Consider the following 21,332-nt stretch of genomic DNA (forward strand, 5'->3'; position numbering starts at 1 on the left):
TAAATGGGGCCAGAGTTCAGACAGATGCCTGTGTGTGTATTGCGCCGCCTGCTTCCTGTGGCCCTTGCCTGTGCGCGCTGCGTGTAGCTGGGTAGTAGTGTGGCTTTCCTTTCTGGCCTTCTCTATCCCTGTCTCTCTGTATCTGTTTCCATCTCTCTATCACCTTTGGGAGTCACACACAACCCCACACAGCCCAGCCCCACGGCAGCATAGATTTTCTGTCCCCACGAAGCCCGGGCCCCAGCCCCCCTGCAGCGTAGACCCCGCACCCCCACAGGCCGTTGATCACGCTGTGACATTGTCTCTGCAGGGCACCCTCTTGAGAAAACATGGCAAGGGATTAGAAAAGGTAATGAGGGCTTCATCTTGCTGAGGTCTAAGTGCATGTCTGCACTGAGTCTGCACACACACAAGTGTGTGCGTGGGTGGGAAGGTCAGCGGGGAGGAGGGTTTGCGGGGATCCTAGCAAGTTCTACGAGAGGTCAGCTGTGAGGCAGACACAGGAGCCTGTGTGACACAGAAGTGTGTGCACATGATCACAGGAGTGCATGCGTGTGTGAACAGGTGGGCATGGGAGTGCACGCACAGGAGTGTTCACTGCGTGAACATGGGAGTTTGCGTGTGATAACGGGTATGCGTGTGTGAGCAGTGGAGTGTGCACATGATTATGGGTGTGTGTGCGTGGGAGTGTGCATTGTGAACACAGGCTCATGTGTGACCACAAGACTATGCCTGTGTGAGCAGTGGCACGCACGTGTATGTATATGAACATGGCACCATGCATGGGGGTGTGCCTGTGTGAGCACAGGCGTGCTCCATGGGAACACGAGTGTGCACATATGCATGGGAGTGAGCACAGGGATATGTGTGCATGGCAGTACTTGTGAGCTCAGGAGTGTAAGCATGAGTGTATGTGCACAAGAGTGCATGTGTGAGCATGGCAGTGTGTTGTGAATGTGGCAGTGTGTGCAAACATGGGAGTGTGCATGTGATCACAGGAGCGTGTGAGCTCAGGCATGCGTGTGTGCACCAAAGTGTGTGTGTGTGAACACGGGAGTGTGAGCTCGGGAGTGTGTGTGTGAGCACAGTGCACACTGGCCCCTCGCAGTGCTTGGCCCCGCTGGGCCGGCTGGCCTGGGAGCCGGGCAGCTGGCCTGTAAGGATGTAGCCGCCTGTCCTGCACTGCCAGGCTCTGAGCCTGGGTTGTGTGGCTTCCCTTCGGGTTCCCGTCCAGGCCCTGGGCCCACAGGCACGTGTGGATTTCTGTGCCTGGCCGCGTGCATTGTGCGTTCTGCGTGTGGGTTCCTGTGTGCGTCTCAGCGCTGAGCTGTGTGTGGTGTGTTGGTGTCCAGTGGGTGCAGGTGCAGAGACACAGGACTTGTCACAAGGCGTTTGCTCTAGTCAGGCTGTGGGGAGAAGGCTCAGTGCTTGGGGGAGGAGAGACCCCGAACCCTCTTTTCTCCCCCTTTCCCTAAACTCCCCAAGGCCGGCTGTGGCACCCGTCCCCTGAGGACAGCCTTTGGGGCACCCCACAGTGTGCTGTGGTGGAGAAATCTGGCCCCTCAAATCCAAACTCCTCCACCCGGGGATGAGGGGAGGCGAGGCGCAGGGCAGGCTTAGCATCTGGCTGAGGACCCGGGGGGGGAGCTCGCGGGCTGGCGGTGAGACTGGGCTTCGAGGGGGCAGGGAAGTCCCACCAAGTAGCCTCCCCGCGGCCACCAAGACTCTGACCTCCACCTGATTCTCTCCACAGGGCAGGGTGAAATTGCCAAGCCACTCAGACGTAAGACCAGCCTCCCACTGTCTGTGTGGCTCCCCCACCCCCACCCCTGCCCCTCCACGTCTGTGGTCCGTGCCGTCGGGGGCGGGGGTACTGGGTACCTGTCTTGTGATTCTTCCTTTGTCTGTCTGGCTTGCTTGTGGGGGGCGTGGGGAGTGCAGGGCTCGCTGCCCGAGAGGGCTCTGCCCCCTGCCGGGCTGCAGGTGGGCATGGCAGGGATGCCATGGCCCAGGGGCCAGGCTGTGGGCAGCAGTGCCGTAGACTGTAGGAGGCCGAGGGCCGCAGCGGAGGAGGGGCTGGGGAGGGCACGGGGTGCCCGCCCAGTGTGCACAAGAGGCCCGGCTCCAGCCCGGTGCCTCCAACTCAGCAGCTCCCATCAGTCAGCGCCAAAGCGGTGCCTGCCAGCCCTGGCGCGGTCCAGAAAGCCCTTCCCCACCCCTGGGCGCTCCCGGGCCCCAAGATTCGCACCCTTGTGGAGCTCGGTCCTACCCCACACGAACACGGGGCCCCCCCTAGCCAGCAAGTGCCCGGCCCACACGGGGGCCGGTGTGCCCAGGACCCCTGCGCCAGGATGGAGGCGGCGGCCAGGCCGGGCCTGGCAGGAGGTTAGAGTGAGCCCTGGGCAGACACACCGGGAGTCTGCTCCTTGGAGAACGGGCCCAGAGGTCGGTTCATATGCTCGAGGCCACAGGGCAGAGCTGAGGTTTGAACCCTGGCCTGTCTAGCCATAACAGCATCGGCACCTTTCAAGTGTCTGCTTTGGAGTGCCCACCGAAGCACACATTTTGGTGGCACTCATCCTTTTGGAGGTCAGATGAACAGCCGCAGGGCGGCGTCGGGAAGGGCTGACCCACAGGGTCCTGTCCTTAACCTCAGGCCCACCTTGTGTGTCCCGCTCACGCCCCACCGCGCCCCTGCCCCGCCCCTGCCTGTTTCTCTTCTGTTCCGGGCCTCTGGGTTGCAGGGCTGGGGGAGGGGTAGCGTCTGTACCTCACTGGTTTGGCAGGGCAAAGCAGCCCCCCCCCACCCTGCCCACCCCGGAAAGTACAGACCTCTGTCCCCAGACCACAGCCACCACCCAGGATAACCTCTGGGCAAGAACCACCACGTGCTCAGGGCCAGGAGCCGGGGCGGCCAGAGCCGGGGCCAGTGGCCCTCACCCAGCCTGTGCCCCCCCACAGGGAACCCAGATGATCTTCAACGCGGCCAAGGAGCTGGGTCAGCTGTCCAAGCTCAAGGTGAGGCGGGGGCTCCGGGGCATCCTGCTCACGACTCCATCCAGGCACTCTGACCGCGTGGGGTTCTGGGACATGGACTGCATGGTCCATTTGGGAAGGTGCGCAGGGTGCGGTTACCTCCGGGTACAGCCGGCCGAGGGCACAGGCGACATGGGTAGCCAGCAGGGAGCACCTGGCGCACGCTGCCCGGTGCCCCGCCCCGAGGTTTAGCAGAGCCTGAGACTGCAGGTGAGGCCCCCCACCCCACACACTTCCCGTCCCCAGGACCACATGGTACGAGAAGAGGCCAAGAGCTTGACTCCGAAGCAATGTGCGGTGGTTGAGCTGGCCTTGGACACCATCAAGGTGAGAGCGGGGTCCAGGCCCTTCCGGAGCAGTGCACAGCTGTACGGGCCCACAGACCTCCTTCCCCTCCTGAGATCCGGCCTGGGGCAGAGGGAGGGTCAGCCTGGGGGAAGAGGTGGGAAAGCCAGGAAAGTAGCAGCAGCAGAAGCATTGGGGAAGGTTGTAAGGCCTGCATAGGAGTTCACCAGGGAAAGCCAGTGTGCTGGGGCTGAGAGGACCTTTCCAGCCTTGGGAACAGTACGTGCAAAGGCCCTGAGGCAGGCAAGACCTGAAGAGCACTGGAAAGTCAGCTGGGATGGTGCGGGCGACCTGGGGCTGGGGAGCCATCGCAGGCGTCCCCTCCTCCCCCTCGCCCGCTCCCCATAGCAATACTTCCACGCGGGTGGCGTGGGCCTCAAGAAGACCTTCCTGGAGAAGAGTCCAGACCTGCAGTCTTTGCGCTACGCCCTGTCGCTGTACACGCAAGCCACCGACCTGCTCATCAAGACCTTCGTGCAGACACAGTCTGCCCAGGGTAAGGGTGGCGCCCCGGGGCCCGCCCCCCGGTGATGTCACAGCCAATGAGCGGCCGACAGAGTGTGGGGGTGGGACTTCTGGCGCCGGAGGGCCATTTCCTGGGAGAGGGCCGGGAGTTATTAACAGCTCTGGGGCGGGACCTGGTGGAGGTGATTGACAGCTCCTACAGGTGAGAGTCCAGCAGGGAGTGGTTATCAGCCCTGGGGCCAGGACCTGTGGGGATTGATTGACAGCTTGGGAGTCCCACCGGCAAGAAATGATTGACAGTTCCAGGAGAGACCAGGAACGAGGTTCCCCCAGAGGAGGGGCCTCTGATCCTCAGGACCTTGGCCTTGGGAGGGGGTGGGTGGTGGGGAAGGCCCGAGCCTCAGTTCTCTCTGTCTGTCTTCTGCTTCTGTCTCCTGTCTCTCTGACCTCACACGGCAGCCACGGCAGGAGGGCGGGACCCCAGGCCCTGGAAGGGAGGTGTTCTCTGTCCTGAAGGATCCAGGCCTGGGCCCCTTCCTCCCACCCAGTGATCCAGGGCCCTCCTGCGCGCCAGCCTCGGTTTCCCTCCCAGCCCTCACTGCTGTTAGTGTCCCTGGTGTTCCCAGAGCAGGAGGCCGTCCGTCTGTCTGTCTGTCTGCTGCTGACGTTTCTCTCTCTTTCTCTCTCTCTTGTTTTTCCTCCCCACCACTCGCTGCCCTCTCTCCACACCTCCCTGCCCTGTCACGCACAATTCATTTCTTCCTCTCACTCGCTCTCCCTCCTCCCATCCCTCCTCTCTCCCCTCCCCCAACTAGTCCATGGTGGAAAGGGGGCTAGGTTTACCCTTAGTGAAGACATTTATCCTGACAAGGGTACGTGCCTCTGCCCCCGCGCCCGCCCGGTGCTTGTGCCCTTCCCGGCCTGGCTAGTAAAAGGCCTGTCCTTCCTCCTTGGGCTGGGGAACCCGCCCAGCCGGGTGAGGGGAAGGGTGGCTTGCTGGTTCCACTCGGGGAAGGAGGAGCAGTGGAACCCGTTTTCTCTCCCGACCCATCAGATCCGGACCCAGGGCTGCTGGGCGGGTGGGAGCGCACGGCAGGCTGTCGGCAGCTGGCCCTCGCTCTTCAGAGTGGAAAAGAACAAACTTGTGCCAGGCTTGCCTCAGCGCCAGGCCTGGGCAGACAGCCTGAGAGGTCTCAGGAAGATTTCTCCAAGGCAGCCCCGGTGGCTGCACCTGAGACCCCAGCCCTTGAGGCTCAGCGGGGGACGGCGGTTCCAGGCACCCCGGGGCACCCTCGTTCTATGTCTGTCGGGTCAGGGGCCGGGTGTCCGGGGTGAAGTCGCTCGCCTGGGAGCCCATGGATACCCTGATACCCTTCTGCGTGGAGCCAGCAAGCCACGGGACGGGGGTGCCCCGCACTGCCCCCTCCCCCTCTTACTAGCTTTGACCTTGGTCTGACCTCCACCCAACCCACCACAGCACCCCAGTCTGGCTGGGATGGAGCCTGCTAGAAGCATCAGCCTGGGGGTGGGGGGTGAGCATGTGACTGTGCCTGAGGTGGGAAGGAGGGCCGCCTGGGGCCGCAACCCTGGCCGTGACCGGAACCAGGCTGACGGGTGTCCAGCCCCCTCCCCGTGCTCGCTGACCCGCAGCCACTTCCTCCCCTGCCAGGTCACCTGGTCAGCCTCTGGCTGAGTACCTACCCCCCTTCCTGCCACTGCTCCTGTCCCTGTCCCTGTGCATGGGGTGCTCCAGGAGTGGGGAGCCAGTTGGGGGGCCCGGCGGGGGTGCTGGCGGTCACAAGTCCGGCCGGATGAGTGAGGAAGCGGGTCTGGGATGCACGCTCTGGTGCTGTGCGTTGTGAAGTGTGCATCTTGGACACTAATGGAGGATAGAAAGATGCTCATCACCATGACAACCAGAGCACACAGGTGTCGGCCATGGACTGAAGGGGGGTGTTGGTGTCTCAAGTCTCCAGCGATGCTATTGGTCAATGCTATTGGAGACTTTTGTGGGGCGTAGCTCTCCTTATTGGTTTAGCACCAGAGAAGGACAAAGTTGTGTTTGTTTGCTTGGTGCCAGTCCTTGCTGACCCTGAGCCTCTGTGCTCGAGCCTAGTGCTCTGCCACTTGAGCCACAGCTCTACTTCTGGCTTTTTGGTGGTTAATTGGAGATCAGAGTCTCATGAGCTTTCCTCCCTGGGCTGGCTTTGAACCTCAGATCTCAGCCCTCCGAGTAGGATTACAGCTGTGAGTCACAGGTGCCTTGCAGGACAAAGTGTTTGACAGGAGCCAAACTCTCAGAGCCATCTCCTATTGGCCTAACTAGGGTCACGTGAACAGAGCGTGGCCAATCTTCGTAGCCAGAGGCAGGAAATGCTCTGATTAGACAGCTGTGGCTCATCAGCCATCTCGAGTGAACCTGAGCCACAGGGTCTCAGGCAAGGGTGGATGTTTCCCGTGGAAACCTGAGAATTGATTAGACTGGGAGGCAAATAGGGAGGATGAGAAATACCTAGACAGAGCGGCCGCTTTGGGAGGACCAGGACTCTGACCACCTGGTCAGTGTATTGAAGTTGCAGCTGAGTAGCTTGAGTGCTGTGGTGGCGGTGGGGTGGATCGAGGTGTTAGCAGGGTGCACCTTGGGGTGCTGCAGACTCTCCCACAGGGAGAGAAGGTTGTGGGGCTCTGACCTGGGGCGTGTAGAGTAGCTGGGAAAGGCGACAGTCCAGGAGTCCTGGGGTGGAGCTGAGCCCCTAGAGGCTTCCATTGTGCCGGCCCTTGGGGGCAGGAGAGCGGGGACAGAGTGGGTGAGACATGCCGAGCAGGTCCGGTGCACGCCTGGAAAGCGCGTCGCTGCCCAGCCCGGAGGAGGCCAGGGCGCCAGATGCTGCAAGGGCGGACAGGGCAGCACAGCCATTGCGTGCGGGGAAAGGAAGGCAGCGGCAGGAGGCTCAGACCACACAGCAGCGCGCGCGGCCAGCGCCCCCCCGGGGCTGAGGACCCGTGCCGCCAGCACCGGGGTGGGGGTCCCTGCCGCGGCCGGGCGGAGGGGCTCACGCGGGGCGCCCTCCCTGCCACGCAGGCTCGGGGGTGGAAGACCCCGTCGGGGAGGTCTCGGTCCACGTCGAGCTCTTCACCCACCCGGGAACCGGGGAGCAGAAGGTCACAGTGAAAGGTGAGTGTTGCAAAGTGGCCGGTGCGGGCTCCCCGGGACCGCCACCCGGAGGGCGGACGGACAGGACCCAGGCCAGCGGGGGCTCGGGCGCCCGGGGGCCTCACGCAGGCCTGGCAGCTCCAGGGCGCCCTCCTCCGCGTGTCCGTCCTTCTCTCCTCCGCGTGTCCGTCCTTCTCTCCTCCGCGTGTCCGTCCTTCTCTCCTCCTCCGTGTCTGTCCTCCTCCGCGTGTCCGTCCTCCTCCGCGTGTCCGTCCTCCTCCGCGTGTCCGTCCTTCTCTCCTCCTCCGTGTCCGTCCTTCTCTCCTCCGCGTGTCCGTCCCCCTCCACGTGTCCGTCCTTCTCTCCTCCGCGTGTCCGTCCTTCTCTCCTCCGTGTGTCCGTCCCCCTCCGGGTCCGTCCTCCTCCGCGTGTCCGTCCTCCTCCGCGTGTCCGTCCTCCTCCGCGTGTCCGTCCTCCTCCGCGTGTCCGTCCTCCGCGTGTCCGTCCTCCGCGTGTCCGTCCTCCGCGTGTCCGTCCTCCTCCGCGTGTCCGTCCTTCTCTCCTCCGCGTGTCCGTCCTCTTCCGTGCCTCTGTCCTCCTCCGGGTCTGTCCTCCTCCGTGTGTCTGTCCTCCTCCGTGTGTCTGTCCTCCGTGTGTCCGTCCTTCTCTCCTCCGCGTGTCCGTCCTTCTCCGCGTGTCCGTCCTCCTCCGGGTCCGTCCTCCTCCGCGTGTCCGTCCTTCTCTCCTCCGTGTGTCCGTCCCCCTCCGGGTCCGTCCTCCTCCGCGTGTCCGTCCTCCTCCGTGTGTCCGTCCTCCTCCGCGTGTCCGTCCTCCTCCGTGTCTGTCCTCCTCCGCGTGTCCGTCCTCCTCCGCGTGTCCGTCCTCCGCGTGTCCGTCCTCCTCCGCGTGTCCGTCCTCCTCCGCGTGTCCGTCCTCCGCGTGTCCGTCCTCCTCCGCGTGTCCGTCCTCCTCCGCGTGTCCGTCCTCCTCCGTGTGTCCATCCTCCTCCGGGTCCGTCCTCCTCCGCGTGTCCGTCCTCCTCCGTGTGTCCATCCTCCTCCGGGTCCGTCCTCCTCCGCGTGTCCGTCCTCCTCCGTGTGTCCATCCTCCTCCACGGCTGCCGCCTTCCGTCAGCTTTGCTTCTGTTCCCTAGCATGCCAGCGGGGCTGCTTTCCCCACCTGGAGTCCGCTCAGGCTCTGGCCCCGCTGTGCGCGCGTGCGCACTCGTGTGCGCGCGTGCTGGGCATCGGAGCGCCCGGCCCGGCCGGCCGGTCTGCCCGGTGACCGCGCCTCTCCCCACAGTGGTGGCGGCCAATGACCTCAAGTGGCAGACTTCGGGCATCTTCCGGCCGTTCATCGAGGTCAACATCATCGGGCCCCAGCTCAGCGACAAGAAGCGCAAGTTCGCCACCAAGTCCAAGAACAACAGCTGGGCGCCCAAGTACAACGAGAGCGTGCAGTTGTGAGTCCGGGGACGGGCAGGTGACGGGGGCCTGCGGGGCCGGGCCCTCCGCGCGGGGCGGCCTCCAGGACCCGCGACCCAGGCAGCCCCGCACACGTGGCGCCTAAGGACCGCCTCTGAGGAGGAGCCACAACTGCGCAGGCGTAGCCAGCGTGCGTGGGGGGCGTGGCCGGGGCAGAGCTAGGGTGCTGGGCGTGGCCGGGACAGCTCGGGAAGGGGTGGTGGGCGTGGTCGCGCGAAAGCTGGGAGGGTGTGGCCTGAGCGTGGTGGGCGTGCCCGAGAGCGGAGGGGGCGTGGTCTAGGAGCTCAGGAGGGAGTGGCGGACGCAGGCGGTGCGACTCCTGGGGGCTGGGCAGGAGGCGGCGGCCCCCAAACCGCTGCGGAAATGGGGTGGGCGTGGTCAGAGGGCGCAGGGCGGGGCCTCCCTCACGCCGCGCCCTCCTCCCCGCAGCACGCTCAGCGCCGACGCGGGCCCCGAGTGCTACGAGCTGCAGGTGTGCGTCAAGGACTACTGCTTCGCGCGCGAGGACCGCACGGTGGGGCTGGCCGTGCTGCAGCTGCGCGAGCTGGCCCAGCGCGGGAGCGCCGCGTGCTGGCTGCCGCTCGGCCGCCGCATCCACATGGACGACACGGGCCTCACCGTGCTGCGCATCCTCTCGCAGCGCAGCAACGACGAGGTGGCCAAGGAGTTCGTCAAGCTCAAGTCGGACACGCGCTCTGCCGAGGAGGGCGGGGCCGCACCTGCGCCTTAGCGCGGGGCGGGCGGGACGCGCTGCGCCGGAGCGGAACGAGTGCTGCGGCCGCGGGCGGGGCTTGGGCTCTGGCCCCGCCCTCGCCCCGGAAGCCTCCCGGGCGGGGCGAAGAGGGCAACCGCGCCTGCGCTTTCGACTGGGCCTCCGGGGGCCTTGTGATCCCGCCCTCTCGTGAGGTCACGTGCTGGCGCGGAAGAACGAAGCCCCGCCCCGCCCCCGGGGCCCGGAGCTGGGAGGCAGTAAGACCCGCCCCGGGAAGGAGGCCGCGTCCCGGGGCTCCGGTACCGGGGGCTTCGCCTCCTGGCGTCGGAAAAGCCATAAGCGGGTCCCAGAGCCCTGGGGCCCAAGACCATGCCAAGCACGCACCGCGCTCCGCGGTTCCCGGAGCGCTGCGGAGCGGGGCGAGGCCCGCGTCGCCGGGCGGGAGGGATTCAAAAGCACACGCGCCCTCGGGCGCCCACACCGGGGGCCGCGCGCTCCCGCCGAGGCCCGCGCGGGCTGAGCTCCCCGCCGCTGCTAACTTCCGCAGGGCCTCGTCCTAGCGCCCCACCGCGGGAGAGGGTTTGAGTGCGGGGCGGGCGGGCCCGCGGGGAGCTCCGCCCGGGGCCTGACGACTGCCACACAGACCGGGGCCGGAGGGGCCGGGGGGCGCCAGGGGGTGTCTGTGCGATGAACTAGACAGTCCCCCACTTTTACCCAGAGAACTACTCATCCTTCAAAACATCACACACGCACACAGCCCGCCGTGCCGCCCCGGGCGCCTCTGTCTCTCCAGCTCCTCAGAGCGGCCCCGGGAACCTCGGCTGCGGGCCGCACAGCGGTCGGCAGGAGGCTGCGCGTGGCCGGCCGCGCACGCGCGTGGGCGTGCAGGGCTCCCACACGGGCCTGGGGCGGAAGGTATCAGGCCGGCGCTGGGACACCGGAAGTCCGGGGCTCGGCTTGCCCCGAGGGGGCCGAACCGCGTCCCCGCGGGGAGTCCGGATTGCCGCGGGACTGGCGAGGGACAGCGGGGCTCCGCCCCGACGGGGCGGGGCCGGAGGGCGCACGCACCGGCCGCCAGCGCGCATGCCCGGAGTCCCGGACCCCACCCGCCACCAAGTCCTTCCATCAGAGATGCAAAAAACGCGACTCCGGCCTGGGCTGGGTCCCGGACCCCGCAGGGGGCGGGGCGTCCGCGCTCGAGGGGCGGGGTCCAGTGGGCTGGGGCGCGGTGGGTGGGGCGTCCGCGCCGGCCCCGCCCCTCCGCCGCCAGACGTCAGGATCGTTCAGGACCAAAGTCGCCGCCACCCCCTACGCTTTCTCTTCGCCTTTTCTAGAGATCGAGTTGACACTGTCGAGCCAGACCCCGCCCCGCCCCCGCGGCGGCCCGGTCCCCGCCCGCCCCGCGGGGCGCCCCTCCCGACGTAGCATGTAATCCCCGTGAGCACACGCGTGTCCCGTCGGCCCCCAGCTCTGTAACCGACGCTCCGACGGGGCCCGGAAGTCACGAATGCATGGTGTGGAGATGTTTTGCACTGCTCCGACTCTGAGGATATTTTACTAACGGCAGACATTAAAAAGAAAACAACGTAGGAAAAGACGAGCGCGGCGGGGACCGCGGGGCCGGGAGGGCGCTCGAGGGCAGGAGTTCGGACCCCGGCCTGCGTGGAGGGCAGGGGCCCGGGCGCGAGTCCCTGGGGCGAACCGCACCACGTGTCCGGGCCTGACGGCTGCTATTGCCCGCAATTAATCCTGCAATCCCCATCCCGGCCCCCCTGGGGTGAAAGCCCCGGCGGACCCCTGGGGCCGGGGTCCCCGCGCCTCCCGCCAGGCTCGCTCCCAGCCCCCACGCCGACCTCCGCCCTCGGGCGGGGCTGTGGCTGAACCCCGAGCTGTGGACCCTGAGCCGCACCCCAGGGGCCTTGTTTTGGGGCGATCGTGGACGTCACCGAGGTCGGGTGACCCCTGGCTGGAAGGGGATTCCCCGAGCTGTGGACCGGAACGCGGCGCCTGAAGGGCTGCGTGTTCTAATCCCGTCCGCGGAGCACACGCGGTCCGCCTGTGGATAGGCGGCACCGAGTCCACATGCGTGCCGAGCGCGCTCGCGCACACACCCCGAAAGAACCAACGCGCGGCGCGGTGCGGCGTCCCTGCCCGGGCCGCCCCCCGCAGGCCGGGGGGGGGGGGGGGGAGAGGCACGACTCGCACAACCCACCCGGAACATTTAATGACAAGTCCGCACTAGCACCGGGCGCTGGAGGACAGCGGGCCGGCTGCTGCCGGGAGGGGTCAGTTCCGGCCGGGGGCCGCTGTCCAAGGCGGACCCCAATCACAGGACCCCACTGTCCTGACAACAGGTGGAGACCGATGGATCAGGAGGAGGCCGCCCCTGACCGGCAGGAAACCCAGCCCCGCCGGCGTCCTGCAGTGGCCGCTCCTCCGCGGGGGCCGCGCCCTGATGATGAGCTCTGCGCTCTGCGGGCGGGTTCTGTTCCCGCTCCGGCGCACGGTCCGTGGGTTGTTGCTGGCCATCGCCGCGCCCACGGGGCGCGGGGCTCCGTGCCTCTCACCGCGTGAGCCCGAGCGCCGGCTGCCCACGCAGCGTTCCCTGAGCCCCGCACGCGTGAGCCCGAGCGCAGGCTCCCCACGCAGCGTTCCCTGAGCCCCGCACGCGGTGGGCACTCAATAAATACTTGGGTGAAGAACCACGAGCGCGTGGTGCGGCTCAGAGCTCGTCCCGCGCCGCGCTGTCCAGCGGGGACTGCAGCACGTCCGAGTTCTCGGCCTCGCGGCTCAGCGCCTGCTGCTCCCGCATCTTCTGGGACTTGGCGCGGTCCCAGTCGGTCTGGACGCCCTCGTTGTCCCACACCACCGACGTCTCCGTGTCGCTCACGTAGCCGTCGTCCCCCGTGTAGTGCGTGGGGAAGAGCAAGAGTGGCTCCACCGAGAAGGCGCGCAGGTCCCGCGGGGAGAAGTGGGCCTTGTACTCGGACCTGCGGGGTGCGGGAAGGAAGGGCGCGGGGCTCGGTGCCCGGGGTCCGGGCCTGGGCCTCGGGGTGGCGGGAAGGGCCCCCTACCCCCAACCTCCCCCCCGTCCCGCGCGGCCCCTTACACCGGGTGCTTGTCGAACATGACCGGTAGGAACTCGTCCACGGGCAGCATCTTGGCCAGCGGCCGCGCGGCCAGCAGCTTGCGCGCGCCCCGCAGGGAAAGGGCGTAGCCCAGCGTCCAGTACGAGTAGTCAGCCTCCACCAGGTTCCGCACACGGGGCACCGCCTTCTCGGGGTGCTCCACCTGCATCCGCTTCCGGCCCACGTAGCTGGGGGCAGAGGGGGCCGTCACCCCCGCCCGCCTGCCGGGGAACGCGCGAGACCACACCCCCGCCCCTGCCCCAAACCAGGGGCTCGCAGGGCCGGGGAGCGGGCAGGACCCCCGCGGACCAGAGGGCGCAGCAGGGCCTGGAGTGGGGAACGAGGCCCCCACGGAGGCGGAAAGAGGGCAATGCCGGGCCTGGGAAGCCCCGCCCAGGACACACCCGCCAGTTCACATCCCAGTCCAGGTCTCCTATTCCCAAGCCCCGCCCGCACACATGACCACACCCCACAACACTGGCCTCGCCCAGTACCACTCATCCCAGTCCAGGTATCCTGTTCCCTGGTCTGGCCCCGCCCAGGACACACCCCTGAGCACTGGCCACTCCCTATCCATGACCACTCCCCCTTGGTCACGGCCCAGTCCTGGCCTCGTTTCCTGGCCCCACCCCTTAGATTTTTCCCCACCCTATCCACAACCACAATCGCCCTTGGCCACGCCCTAGCCCCCCACTCACATCCCGTTCCCTGGCCCCGCCCCGGCACATGACCACACCACTGGCCTGGCCCCGCCCCAGCACATGACCACACCCCAGCACTGGCCTGGCCCCGCCCCAGCACATGACCACACCCCTAGCACTGGCCTGGCCCCGCCCTGCCTCGGCCCCGCCCTGCCTCGGCCCCGCCCCGGCCCCGCCCCGCCCCGCCCGCTCACATGAGGTCCCAGTCCAGGCCCTCGCGTTCCACATCCTCCATGAGGTTCATCAGGCGCCTCTTGAAGAAGATCTCAAAGCGCAGGTCGTCCTCAAACACGAGGGACTTCTGCAGCCCCCGGTCCACAACCTGAGGAAAGGGTTCGAGGCCGGCCGGGCCCTGAGGCCAGGGCTGCGGAGAACCCGAGACGCAGCAGAGCCCCCCAGAGCCCCGGGCCCCACCTCCTTCCAGATGCCATAGTGGCTGAGGAAGCAGCCCAGCTCGCCCTTGGTCAGCGGCCGCCCGTGGTAGGGGTCGCGGTAGCCGGGCAGCATCTGGATGCCCAGCGCCTCCACCTGGCTGGTGTTCATGGCTCTGGGGGGAGGGAGAGGGGGAGGGGGACGGAGGGGGAGGGGAGGAGTCAGGAAGACGCCCCCTGCGTCCCGCCCCCAGCCCTCACCCCGCGGGCTGCCCCCCGCCCCCGTCCCGCGCTCACTTGCCGTCCACCGCGTCCACCAGGCGGCAGGCGATCTCCTGCTCCTCCAGCGCCCGCAGCATGCGCGCCCGCCGGTCCTGACGCCGCTGCAGGTTGATCAGGAACACCTGGCGCGCACGCCCGGCCTGGTCAGGACGCGCCCGGCCCGGCCCCAGCCCGACCCCGGCCCTCCCCCTCCCGACCCCGGCCCACCTCGTCGAAGCCCATCTTGTCGGGGGTCCTGGTGGGCGCAGAGATGAAGCGCGAGTAGGACACAGGCGGGTGCTTCACTGGGGGGCAGAGGAATCCGGGGGGCCTGGGTTGGGGACTCCGGGTCCCCACGCCCGGGCGGCCTGCCTGCGGACCCCACCCCACCCATTCTGGCCCCGGGGCCCTGCTCATGCAGGGCTGGGGGGGACGCAGACCCTCTAGACTAGGTCAGGCAGCTCTCGGCTTCCGCGCGGGTCCCCAGCCCGGCCTAGCCCCCTTCTGTCCCATGAGCCCCTGGGGAGGACACGGGTCAGGTGGCTCACCTGTCCCCCGGGTCCCAGCTCAGGGCTGGTCCGGGCCCGCGTGGGGCTCCTGGGCGGAGGACCCAACCCAACGGGGACCTGCGGCTGGGGGACCGCGGTCCTCGGACGGCTGTGTGCCCCGGCGACCATGCAAATGCGCAGTGGCAGCCGGTGGGCGGCTATGCAGATGCGCAGGCTCCGGCCCTCCATCCCGGCGGGCCTCGATCCCGGCCGCCTCCGCCGGGAAGCCCGCCCCGGCTCCCCCGCCAGCCAGCGCGCCACACGCAAACCCCGGCCCGGGAGGCGGAGGGGCACAACTCACCCATGACCTCCAGCTGCGTGTGCAGGAAGCTCTCGGCCTCGTCCCGCAGAGTGCTGTGGGCGCGCAGCGGCACGGGCAGGAAGCCGAACACCTCCCTGTTGCACACGTACATCTGCACCTCTGCCGGGAGGGAGGCGTGTCAGGCCGGCCACGCCGGGGCCGAGGCGCCCGGCTGGCCGCTCAGCGAGGACCCTCCAGCCAGCCGACCAGGGGTCTCCGGCGTGGGGCTTGGCGGGCGGCTCCTCCGCGCGGTCCGTGGCGGGGTCTGAACCCTGGCCTGGGCGCTGCAGCTCAAGGCTGCGCCCTGCCACCTGAGCCACAGCGCCACTTCCGGCCTTTTCTGCTTCTGTGGTGCTGAGAACTCGAACCCAGGGCCTCATACATGCGAGGCGAGCGCTCCACCACGGAGCCCCCATCCCAGCCCGGATGAGACTCTTCCCCTCCGGCCGGGGGCGGCCACGCTGAGGCCAGCCTCCCGCCTCCGGCCTCCCCAGGCCAGCCTCCCCAGGCCAGCCTCCCCAGGCCAGCCTCCCGCCTCCCCGGGCCAGCCTCCCCCCTCCGGCCTCCCGAGGCCAGCCTCCCCAGGCCAGCCTCCTGCCTCCCCAGGCCAGCCTCCCGCCTCCCCGGCCAGCCTCCCGCCTCCCTAGGCCAGCCTCCCGCCTCCCCAGGCCAGCCTCCTGCCTCCCCAGGCCAGCCTCCCGCCTCCCCAGGCCAGCCTCCCGCCTCCCCAGGCCAGCCTCCCGCCTCCAGCCAGCCTCCCCCCTCCGGCCTCCCCAGGCCAGCCTCCCGCCTCCCCGGGCCAGCCTCCCGCCTCCAGCCAGCCTCCCCCCTCCGGCCTCCCCAGGCCAGCCTCCCGCCTCCCGCGGCCAAGGTCCAGTCCTGTCACAAAGCTTCAGCCGCTGTCAGCTACGAAGCGGAAGAGCCACTTGCAGGACGGAAGCAGGCACAGAACCCCAACTTCTGCTTTGGGGCTCCACAGGGGGCACAGGGCACCTCGTTTTTCTTCAGGAAATGTCTTCCCCACTCGGCTCCGAGTCGAGGTTTCACTTCCGTGGTTTTGCTATCCGCTCTGACAATACTGGATGGAAAACTCCAGAAACCAACCGTGGTTTCTAACATAACTTCCCAAAGTCCGTTATCCGCCTTGTGAGACCCGAGGGGAGGCGAGGCGAGGCCTGCCCGGCCCTGCGCCCTCGCTCGGAACACCGGTGTGTGAGGTGCGGCCGTGCCCTGCGGGCCCCGACGGCCGGCCGGCGCCCCGGGGAGGCGCAGCCCCGCAGCCCAGCCCGCAGCCCCCCGCGCCGCAGCCCGCAGCCCCCCGCGCCCCGCACCCTACCCGCCTGCTTGCAGGAGAAGGCGAAGACCATGATGTCGTCGAAGGACCAGGTGTAGTCGGGGTGGGGCGGGTAGAAGGCCAGGCTCCGGGACGCGGCCTTCCGCAGGTCGATGAGGAGGGTGGAGTGCACCATGGGCACCGCGAAGCAGCCCCGCCGCTCTCGCTTGCGGATCGGGATGTAGGCCGGGGTCCGCCTGTAGTAACCCTGCGGGCCCACACAGGCCCACTGAGGGCGGCCGCGGGCACCAGCCTGGCCCGGCTCCGCCCCAGCTTGGGGGCTAATCGGAGGTAAGTCTCAGACCTTCCCGCCCAGGCTGGCTTTGAACCGAGATCCTGTCTCAGACTCCTGCGTAGCCACCGGCGCCCGGCAGTACAGGTGCAGGAGTTACATGAGATTATATTTTGGTCCAAGACCAGGACTCGAACTCGGTACCCAATGCTGCCTCTCAATGGCGGGCGCTCTGCCAAGCGGACTCGCGCCTCAGCCCCGACACATTTCCATGACCACAGGCCCCCCGCTCCGTCTCCCGTGTGACCAGGCCTGGCCAATCAGAGCCTCGTGTGGGGTGACAGGAGCCTGCATGACCCAATCAGAGTGGACCGTGGCTGGGCCTGTAATCCTGAGGAGCCCGAGAATAAAGCCACATAATGGGTGGAAAAAAGGACTCCCAGATCAAAGCGTGCCTGAGACCCGCCACCAGGCGGGGGTGTGAGCTTAGGACACGGCGAGGCGACCTGGGCAGCCCCCGGCCGGCCGGGCCTCCACCGCCAGGCCCCGCCTACCTGGGAGGTCATGCCACACCAGAAGTTGGAGTACGCAGCGCGGGACTCCAGCATGGGCGCCACCACCGTCTTGTTCTCCGCGATGAGCAGGCTCAGCAGGTCGGGGTTGGTGATCAGGTTGTCCGCGTCCACAAACTGCACGACACGCACGGCGGTCACACCTGGGCCGTCTCGGCCAGGGCCAGGGCCGGGCTGGGGAGCCCGGAGCCCCGCTCAGTGAGCACTGGCTCCCCACGCCAGCCAGGCACCAGGCCGAACCCAAGAGGGCCGGGAACAGCAGGGCCCCGGCCCGCAGGCCGCGGAGGATCAGTCCGCCAGCAAAAGGAGCAGATCGGAGGGCCTGTCACCGTGGAGAGGCCGCCAGAAATGCGGCCATGAGACAGACGGGAGCTGGGCCAGACGCGGGGCCTCGCGGGGTGGGTTGTTTCATAGGCGTGGCCTCACTGGGGCGGGGCCTCTGAGGGCAGGTTCTGTGGGCGGGGCCTGTTTTGTAGGCTAGGCTTAGCTTGGGGCTCGAGGGCGGAGCCTGTGCAGGACTGGCCTCAGCGGGGCGTGGCATCCAGTGGGCGTGGCCTTCTTGTAGGCAAGGCCTCATTGGGGTGGGGCCTCCAGAGAGCGGAGCCTGTCTGTTCAGGCAGTGGCCTGCTGGGGGTGGGGCATCTGGGGCGGGGCCTCGCTGGGGTGGGGCATCCGGGGCGGGGCCGCCCTGTAGGCGGAGCCTCGCTGGGATGGGGCCTCAGGGGCGGAGCCTCGCTGGGGTGGGGCATCCGGGGGCGGGGCCTCGCTGGGGTGGGGCCTCCGTGAGCGGGGCCTCAGGGGCGGGGCCTCGCTGGGGTGGGGCATCCGGGGCGGGGCCGCCCTGCAGGCGGAGCCTCGCTGGGATCGGGGCCTGATGGAAGCAGACAGACCAGCGCCATAAAGCGTCGGCTGAGCTGGGAAGGGGTGGGTTTGGGGCGAGTTGAAGCACCACAGTGGGTTGACCCAGGTAAGGATTTTTTCTTTCCAGTAACAGACACAGCTCCCTCCGAAAAGGTAGAGAGGCCTTTCTCATAATAACATTTACAGGAACCCCAGTTAAACAAAATGTAACTGTCAAAACTCTTCGAGTCCCAGGCAGGTTTCCTGGGGGACAAGGGGAGATTCACGCCAACCCCAGACCACAAGAGACTCCCAGGGCAGCAGGGCACAGTGCCCACGTGTGGAGGGTTCCAGAAAGAGCAAGATCCACATGTGCGGACCCCCACTGGGCAGCCGGCAACCCCCGCGCGCCTGCGTGCGCCACCGCCAGCCTGGACCCCGCCCCGGCCTCCCACGGCCCACGGCAGCCGCTGGGGCTCACTGGCCAGGGCCAGGCCTCCCGGGCGCACACACAGCCATGACCACCGCGGCCCTCACTGCCAGGCCCCGAGCTGGCCGCCCGTCACTCACCCACCCCGAGCCCGGAGGTGGATTCTCACCTGGCCATGGCACCAACAAGGAACCAGCGCCCAGCCCCGCCGCGCCCGGGACGCCCGGCCCCGTGTGCGCAGGCGCAGACATCCGCTCGCCCCCAGTGTCCAGCCGCCTGCGGCCCGGTTCCCTGACCCGCTTGTCCCTGTCACCCGCCACTTACAGCCATGCTGCCGGGACTCTTGGCCTCCCGGTCAACCCTCAGCTTCCCCTTGGCCACTTCCCCCCAGACCACCAAGGACACTGACCAGGATGTAATCGGCCCACATATCCCGGGCTGCCTTCAGGGCCGCCTGGCGCAACTTCATGACGTGTTCGTAGCGGGAGTCGGACCAGTGTTTGGGACCCTCCTCGTCAGGGTAGGACCTGTGGAGATTCCCGCGGTGTGAGGAACGGGGACGGGGCCCTGGGCCAGCTTGGGATGACCAGACCCCAAGCCGGTCTGGAGGCTGGGAGAGCAGGAGGCAGAGGAGGCCCTGAGCACAGCACAGGCAAAGGCCCTGGGGTAGACAGCTCCACACTGCGGGGCAGAGGGAAGCTCCCGAGTGGCTGGGAAGGGCAATGCAGCACCTCGGCAGGGCCACCAGGAGAGGCCACGACAGGGGCAGAGGTCAGACCCCACCCCCAGGGAAGGAGCCCCGTAGGAGGCTGCCCACGACAGAGCACAGCTGGGCTGGGCGTGGAAGCGACCAGCAGGGAGGCCGCAGGTGAGCAGGTGGAAGTGTGGCTTCCTTGTCCTCAGGTGGACTACCAGGGAGATCACCCAGGGCAGAGGTCAGAAAGGCCTTATCTGCACGTGGTCCCAGCCTCCGGAGGGGAGGTCCGGTGGGAGACGGGCTGCGGGCCAGGGGGGGCCGGGCCAGGCTAGAGGTGTAGGGGGTAAGGGGGGGCAGGGCCAGGCTGGGGGGCGGGGGGGGCAGGGGGCTGTGGAGCAGGGGGTGTAGGGGTGGGTGGGGGGACAGGGGGCTGTGGAGCAGGGGGTGTAGGGGTGGGCGGGGGGGCAGGGGGCTGTGGAGCAGGGGGGGTAGGGGCGGGGGGGGCTGTGGAGTAGGGGGGTAGGGGGGGGGGCTGTGGAGCAGGGGGGTAGGGGCGGGGGGGGGCTGTGGAGCAGGGGGGGTAGGGGCGGGGGGGGCTGTGGAGCAGGGGGGGTAGGGGCGGGGGGGGCTGTGGAGCAGGGGGGTAGGGGCGGGGGGGGCTGTGGAGTAGGGGGGGTAGGGGCGGGGGGGGCTGTGGAGCAGGGGGGTAGGGGCGGGGGGGGCTGTGGAGTAGGGGGGTAGGGGCGGGGGGGGCTGTGGAGCAGGGGGGGTAGGGGCGGGGGGGGCTGTGGAGCAGGGGGGGTAGGGGCGGGCGGGGGGGCAGGGGGCTGTGGAGCAGGGGGGTAGGGGCGGGGCAGGGGGCTGTGGAGCAGGGGGGGTAGGGGCGGGCGGGGGGGCAGGGGGCTGTGGAGTAGGGGGGTAGGGGCGGGGGGGGCTGTGGAGCAGGGGGGGTAGGGGCGGGGGGGGGCTGTGGAGCAGGGGGGTAGGGGCGGGGGGGGCTGTGGAGCAGGGGGTTAGGGGCGGGGGGGGCTGTGGAGCAGGGGGGTAGGGGCGGGGGGGGGCTGTGGAGCAGGGGGGTAGGGGCGGGGGGGGCTGTGGAGCAGGGGGGTAGGGGCGGGGGGGGCTGTGGAGCAGGGGGGTAGGGGCGGGGGGGGCTGTGGAGTAGGGGGGTAGGGGCGGGGGGGGGCTTTGGAGTAGGGGGGGTAGGGGCGGGGGGGGCTGTGGAGCAGGGGGGTAGGGGCGGGGGGGGGCTGTGGAGCAGGGGGGGTAGGGGCGGGGGGGGGCTGTGGAGCAGGGGGGGTAGGGGCGGGGGGGGCTGTGGAGCAGGGGGGGTAGGGGCGGGGGGGGGCTGTGGAGTAGGGGGGGTAGGGGCGGGGGGGGCTGTGGAGCAGGGGGGGTAGGGGCGGGGGGGGGCTGTGGAGTAGGGGGGGTAGGGGCGGGGGGGGGCTGTGGAGTAGGGGGGGTAGGGGCGGGGCAGGGGGCTGTGGAGCAGGGGGGGTAGGGGCGGGGGGGGCTGTGGAGCAGGGGGGGTAGGGGCGGGGGGGGCTGTGGAGCAGGGGGGTAGGGGCGGGGGGGGCTGTGGAGCAGGGGGGGTAGGGGCGGGCGGGGGCCGGGCCGGGCCGGGCAGGGGTCCGGGCTCACCGGGGCTCCTCCGCCGGCCGCCACTCCACCGAGTGGTACAGGCTCTTCACGGCCACCAGCCACTCCCGCAGCACGGCCGTGGTGTTGTCCGCGTTGTGGTCGGTGGCCACCCTGGGGACGGCACAGCGCCCATGCCTCAGTTTCCCCACCGCGGGCCCCGCGGGAGGAGAGGAGGCTCGGCGGTGGGGCTTCCGGGGCGGGCGCGGGCCCGGGGCGGGCGGCGCGGGCCCGGGGCGGGCGGGGGCTCACCACAGCGCCGTGCGCTCCCGCGGGTGCCGCAGCCGCTCCAGCGCGCCCAGCGTGGCGGGCAGCGCGTGGGCCGCGTTCCGCGCCAGCAGCGCCACGAGCACGCGCGGCGCCTGCAGCGGCGACTCCGGGCTCCAGCGCTCCTCCGGGAAGTAGGCGGCGGCGCGCGCGGGGCCGCCGGGAGGCGGCGGCGCCAGCAGCAGCAGCAGCGGCAGCAGCAGCCCGGGCGGCGGCTGTCCGCGCCACCCGCACGCGCGCGGGGCCGCCGCCATCGCGCCACGCGTCGCCTTTAAGCCTCTTTTCTGCCGGCGGGCGCGGGCCGCGCCTTAAAGGGAGTGATCGTTCGCCGAAGCCCCGCCCAAGACGTGCGACCTAAGGGGCGGAGCGCGCCCGGCCATCCGGTCCCGCCTCCTAGACTCCGCCTTGGGGCCCGGCCTTAAAGGCCCTAGGGCCTCGGACCTCCGACAGCTCCCGCCCCGCCCCGCCCCGCCCCGTCCTCCCGCCCCTGCCGCTCCCGCCTTAAAGGCGCACAGCTCGCGCGGGGCCCGGGGCCCGGAAGCGCGGTGCCGGCGCCCGGGAAGGGCTGGCCGGCCCGGCTGGTGTGGTCCCTGAGGGCTTTTTTTTTTTGCCGGTTAGCGGTGCTGCGGCCCACGTGGCCGAGCGCGCCAGCCTCGAGTAAAGCAGAGACCGCGCGGGGCTGGAGCTCCCGCCCAGGACCCGCGCCCCGGCCGAGGCTCCGGGCGCCGGCGGGGCGGGGCCACCGCGGGGGCGGGGCCCGGAGGACAGAACTTTCTTTTTCTTCTCTGGTGGGGCCGCGGGCCCGGGCGCACCCCCC

The 21,332-nt window shown here is 69.1% G+C and overlaps 2 protein-coding genes across 3 annotated transcripts in view; one reads left to right on the forward strand and one right to left on the reverse strand.

Annotated features, from left to right (window-relative positions):
• Positions 1–10,728, forward strand: part of Unc13a (unc-13 homolog A) — a 41,355-nt gene extending 30,627 nt beyond the window's left edge. The window contains exons 37-45 of one of the 2 annotated variants that reach the window (XM_070008241.1): positions 311–349; positions 1,754–1,783; positions 2,962–3,018; positions 3,283–3,363; positions 3,730–3,877; positions 4,662–4,718; positions 6,929–7,021; positions 8,303–8,462; positions 8,914–10,728. In XM_070008241.1, coding sequence (XP_069864342.1) covers positions 311–349; positions 1,754–1,783; positions 2,962–3,018; positions 3,283–3,363; positions 3,730–3,877; positions 4,662–4,718; positions 6,929–7,021; positions 8,303–8,462; positions 8,914–9,214 — 966 coding nt within the window. In that variant the 3' untranslated portion in view covers positions 9,215–10,728. The remainder of the gene's footprint in view (positions 1–310; positions 350–1,753; positions 1,784–2,961; positions 3,019–3,282; positions 3,364–3,729; positions 3,878–4,661; positions 4,719–6,928; positions 7,022–8,302; positions 8,463–8,913) is intronic. The other variant, XM_070008242.1, reaches the window with a different exon arrangement.
• A 674-nt stretch (positions 10,729–11,402) lies between these two features.
• On the reverse strand, positions 11,403–20,913 carry Colgalt1 (collagen beta(1-O)galactosyltransferase 1). Its single transcript, XM_070008240.1, has 12 exons — positions 20,501–20,913; positions 20,252–20,362; positions 18,323–18,440; positions 16,626–16,760; positions 15,843–16,047; positions 14,507–14,626; positions 13,886–13,962; positions 13,694–13,800; positions 13,440–13,572; positions 13,220–13,347; positions 12,306–12,512; positions 11,403–12,186 (listed from the first exon to the last, which is right to left on the reverse strand). Exons 1-12 carry the CDS (start codon positions 20,767–20,769, stop codon positions 11,919–11,921), a joined length of 1,878 nt encoding a protein of 625 aa, XP_069864341.1. The 5' UTR covers positions 20,770–20,913; the 3' UTR covers positions 11,403–11,918.
• Between the last annotated feature and the right edge of the window lie 419 nt (positions 20,914–21,332).

The sequence above is a fragment of the Dipodomys merriami genome, unplaced genomic scaffold, assembly GCF_024711535.1.
Source record: "Dipodomys merriami isolate MVZ:Mamm:240054 unplaced genomic scaffold, mDipMer1.0.p SCAF_70, whole genome shotgun sequence".
NCBI lineage: Eukaryota > Metazoa > Chordata > Mammalia > Rodentia > Heteromyidae > Dipodomys > Dipodomys merriami.

What these genes read in the sequence shown, in the direction of transcription:
- Colgalt1 (XM_070008240.1), bottom strand. Translation starts at nt 20,769, where the DNA reads ATGGCGGCGGCCCCGCGCGCGTGCGGGTGGCGCGGACAGCCGCCGCCC. An exon ending in TGTGGGCCGATTACATCCTG is followed by an intron (nt 16,761 to 18,322) that starts GTCAGTGTCCTT and finishes CGTGTCGTGCAG; the next exon opens with TTTGTGGACGCGGACAACCT. An exon ending in CTTCTCCTGCAAGCAGGCGG is followed by an intron (nt 14,627 to 15,842) that starts GTAGGGTGCGGG and finishes CCCTCCCGGCAG; the next exon opens with AGGTGCAGATGTACGTGTGC.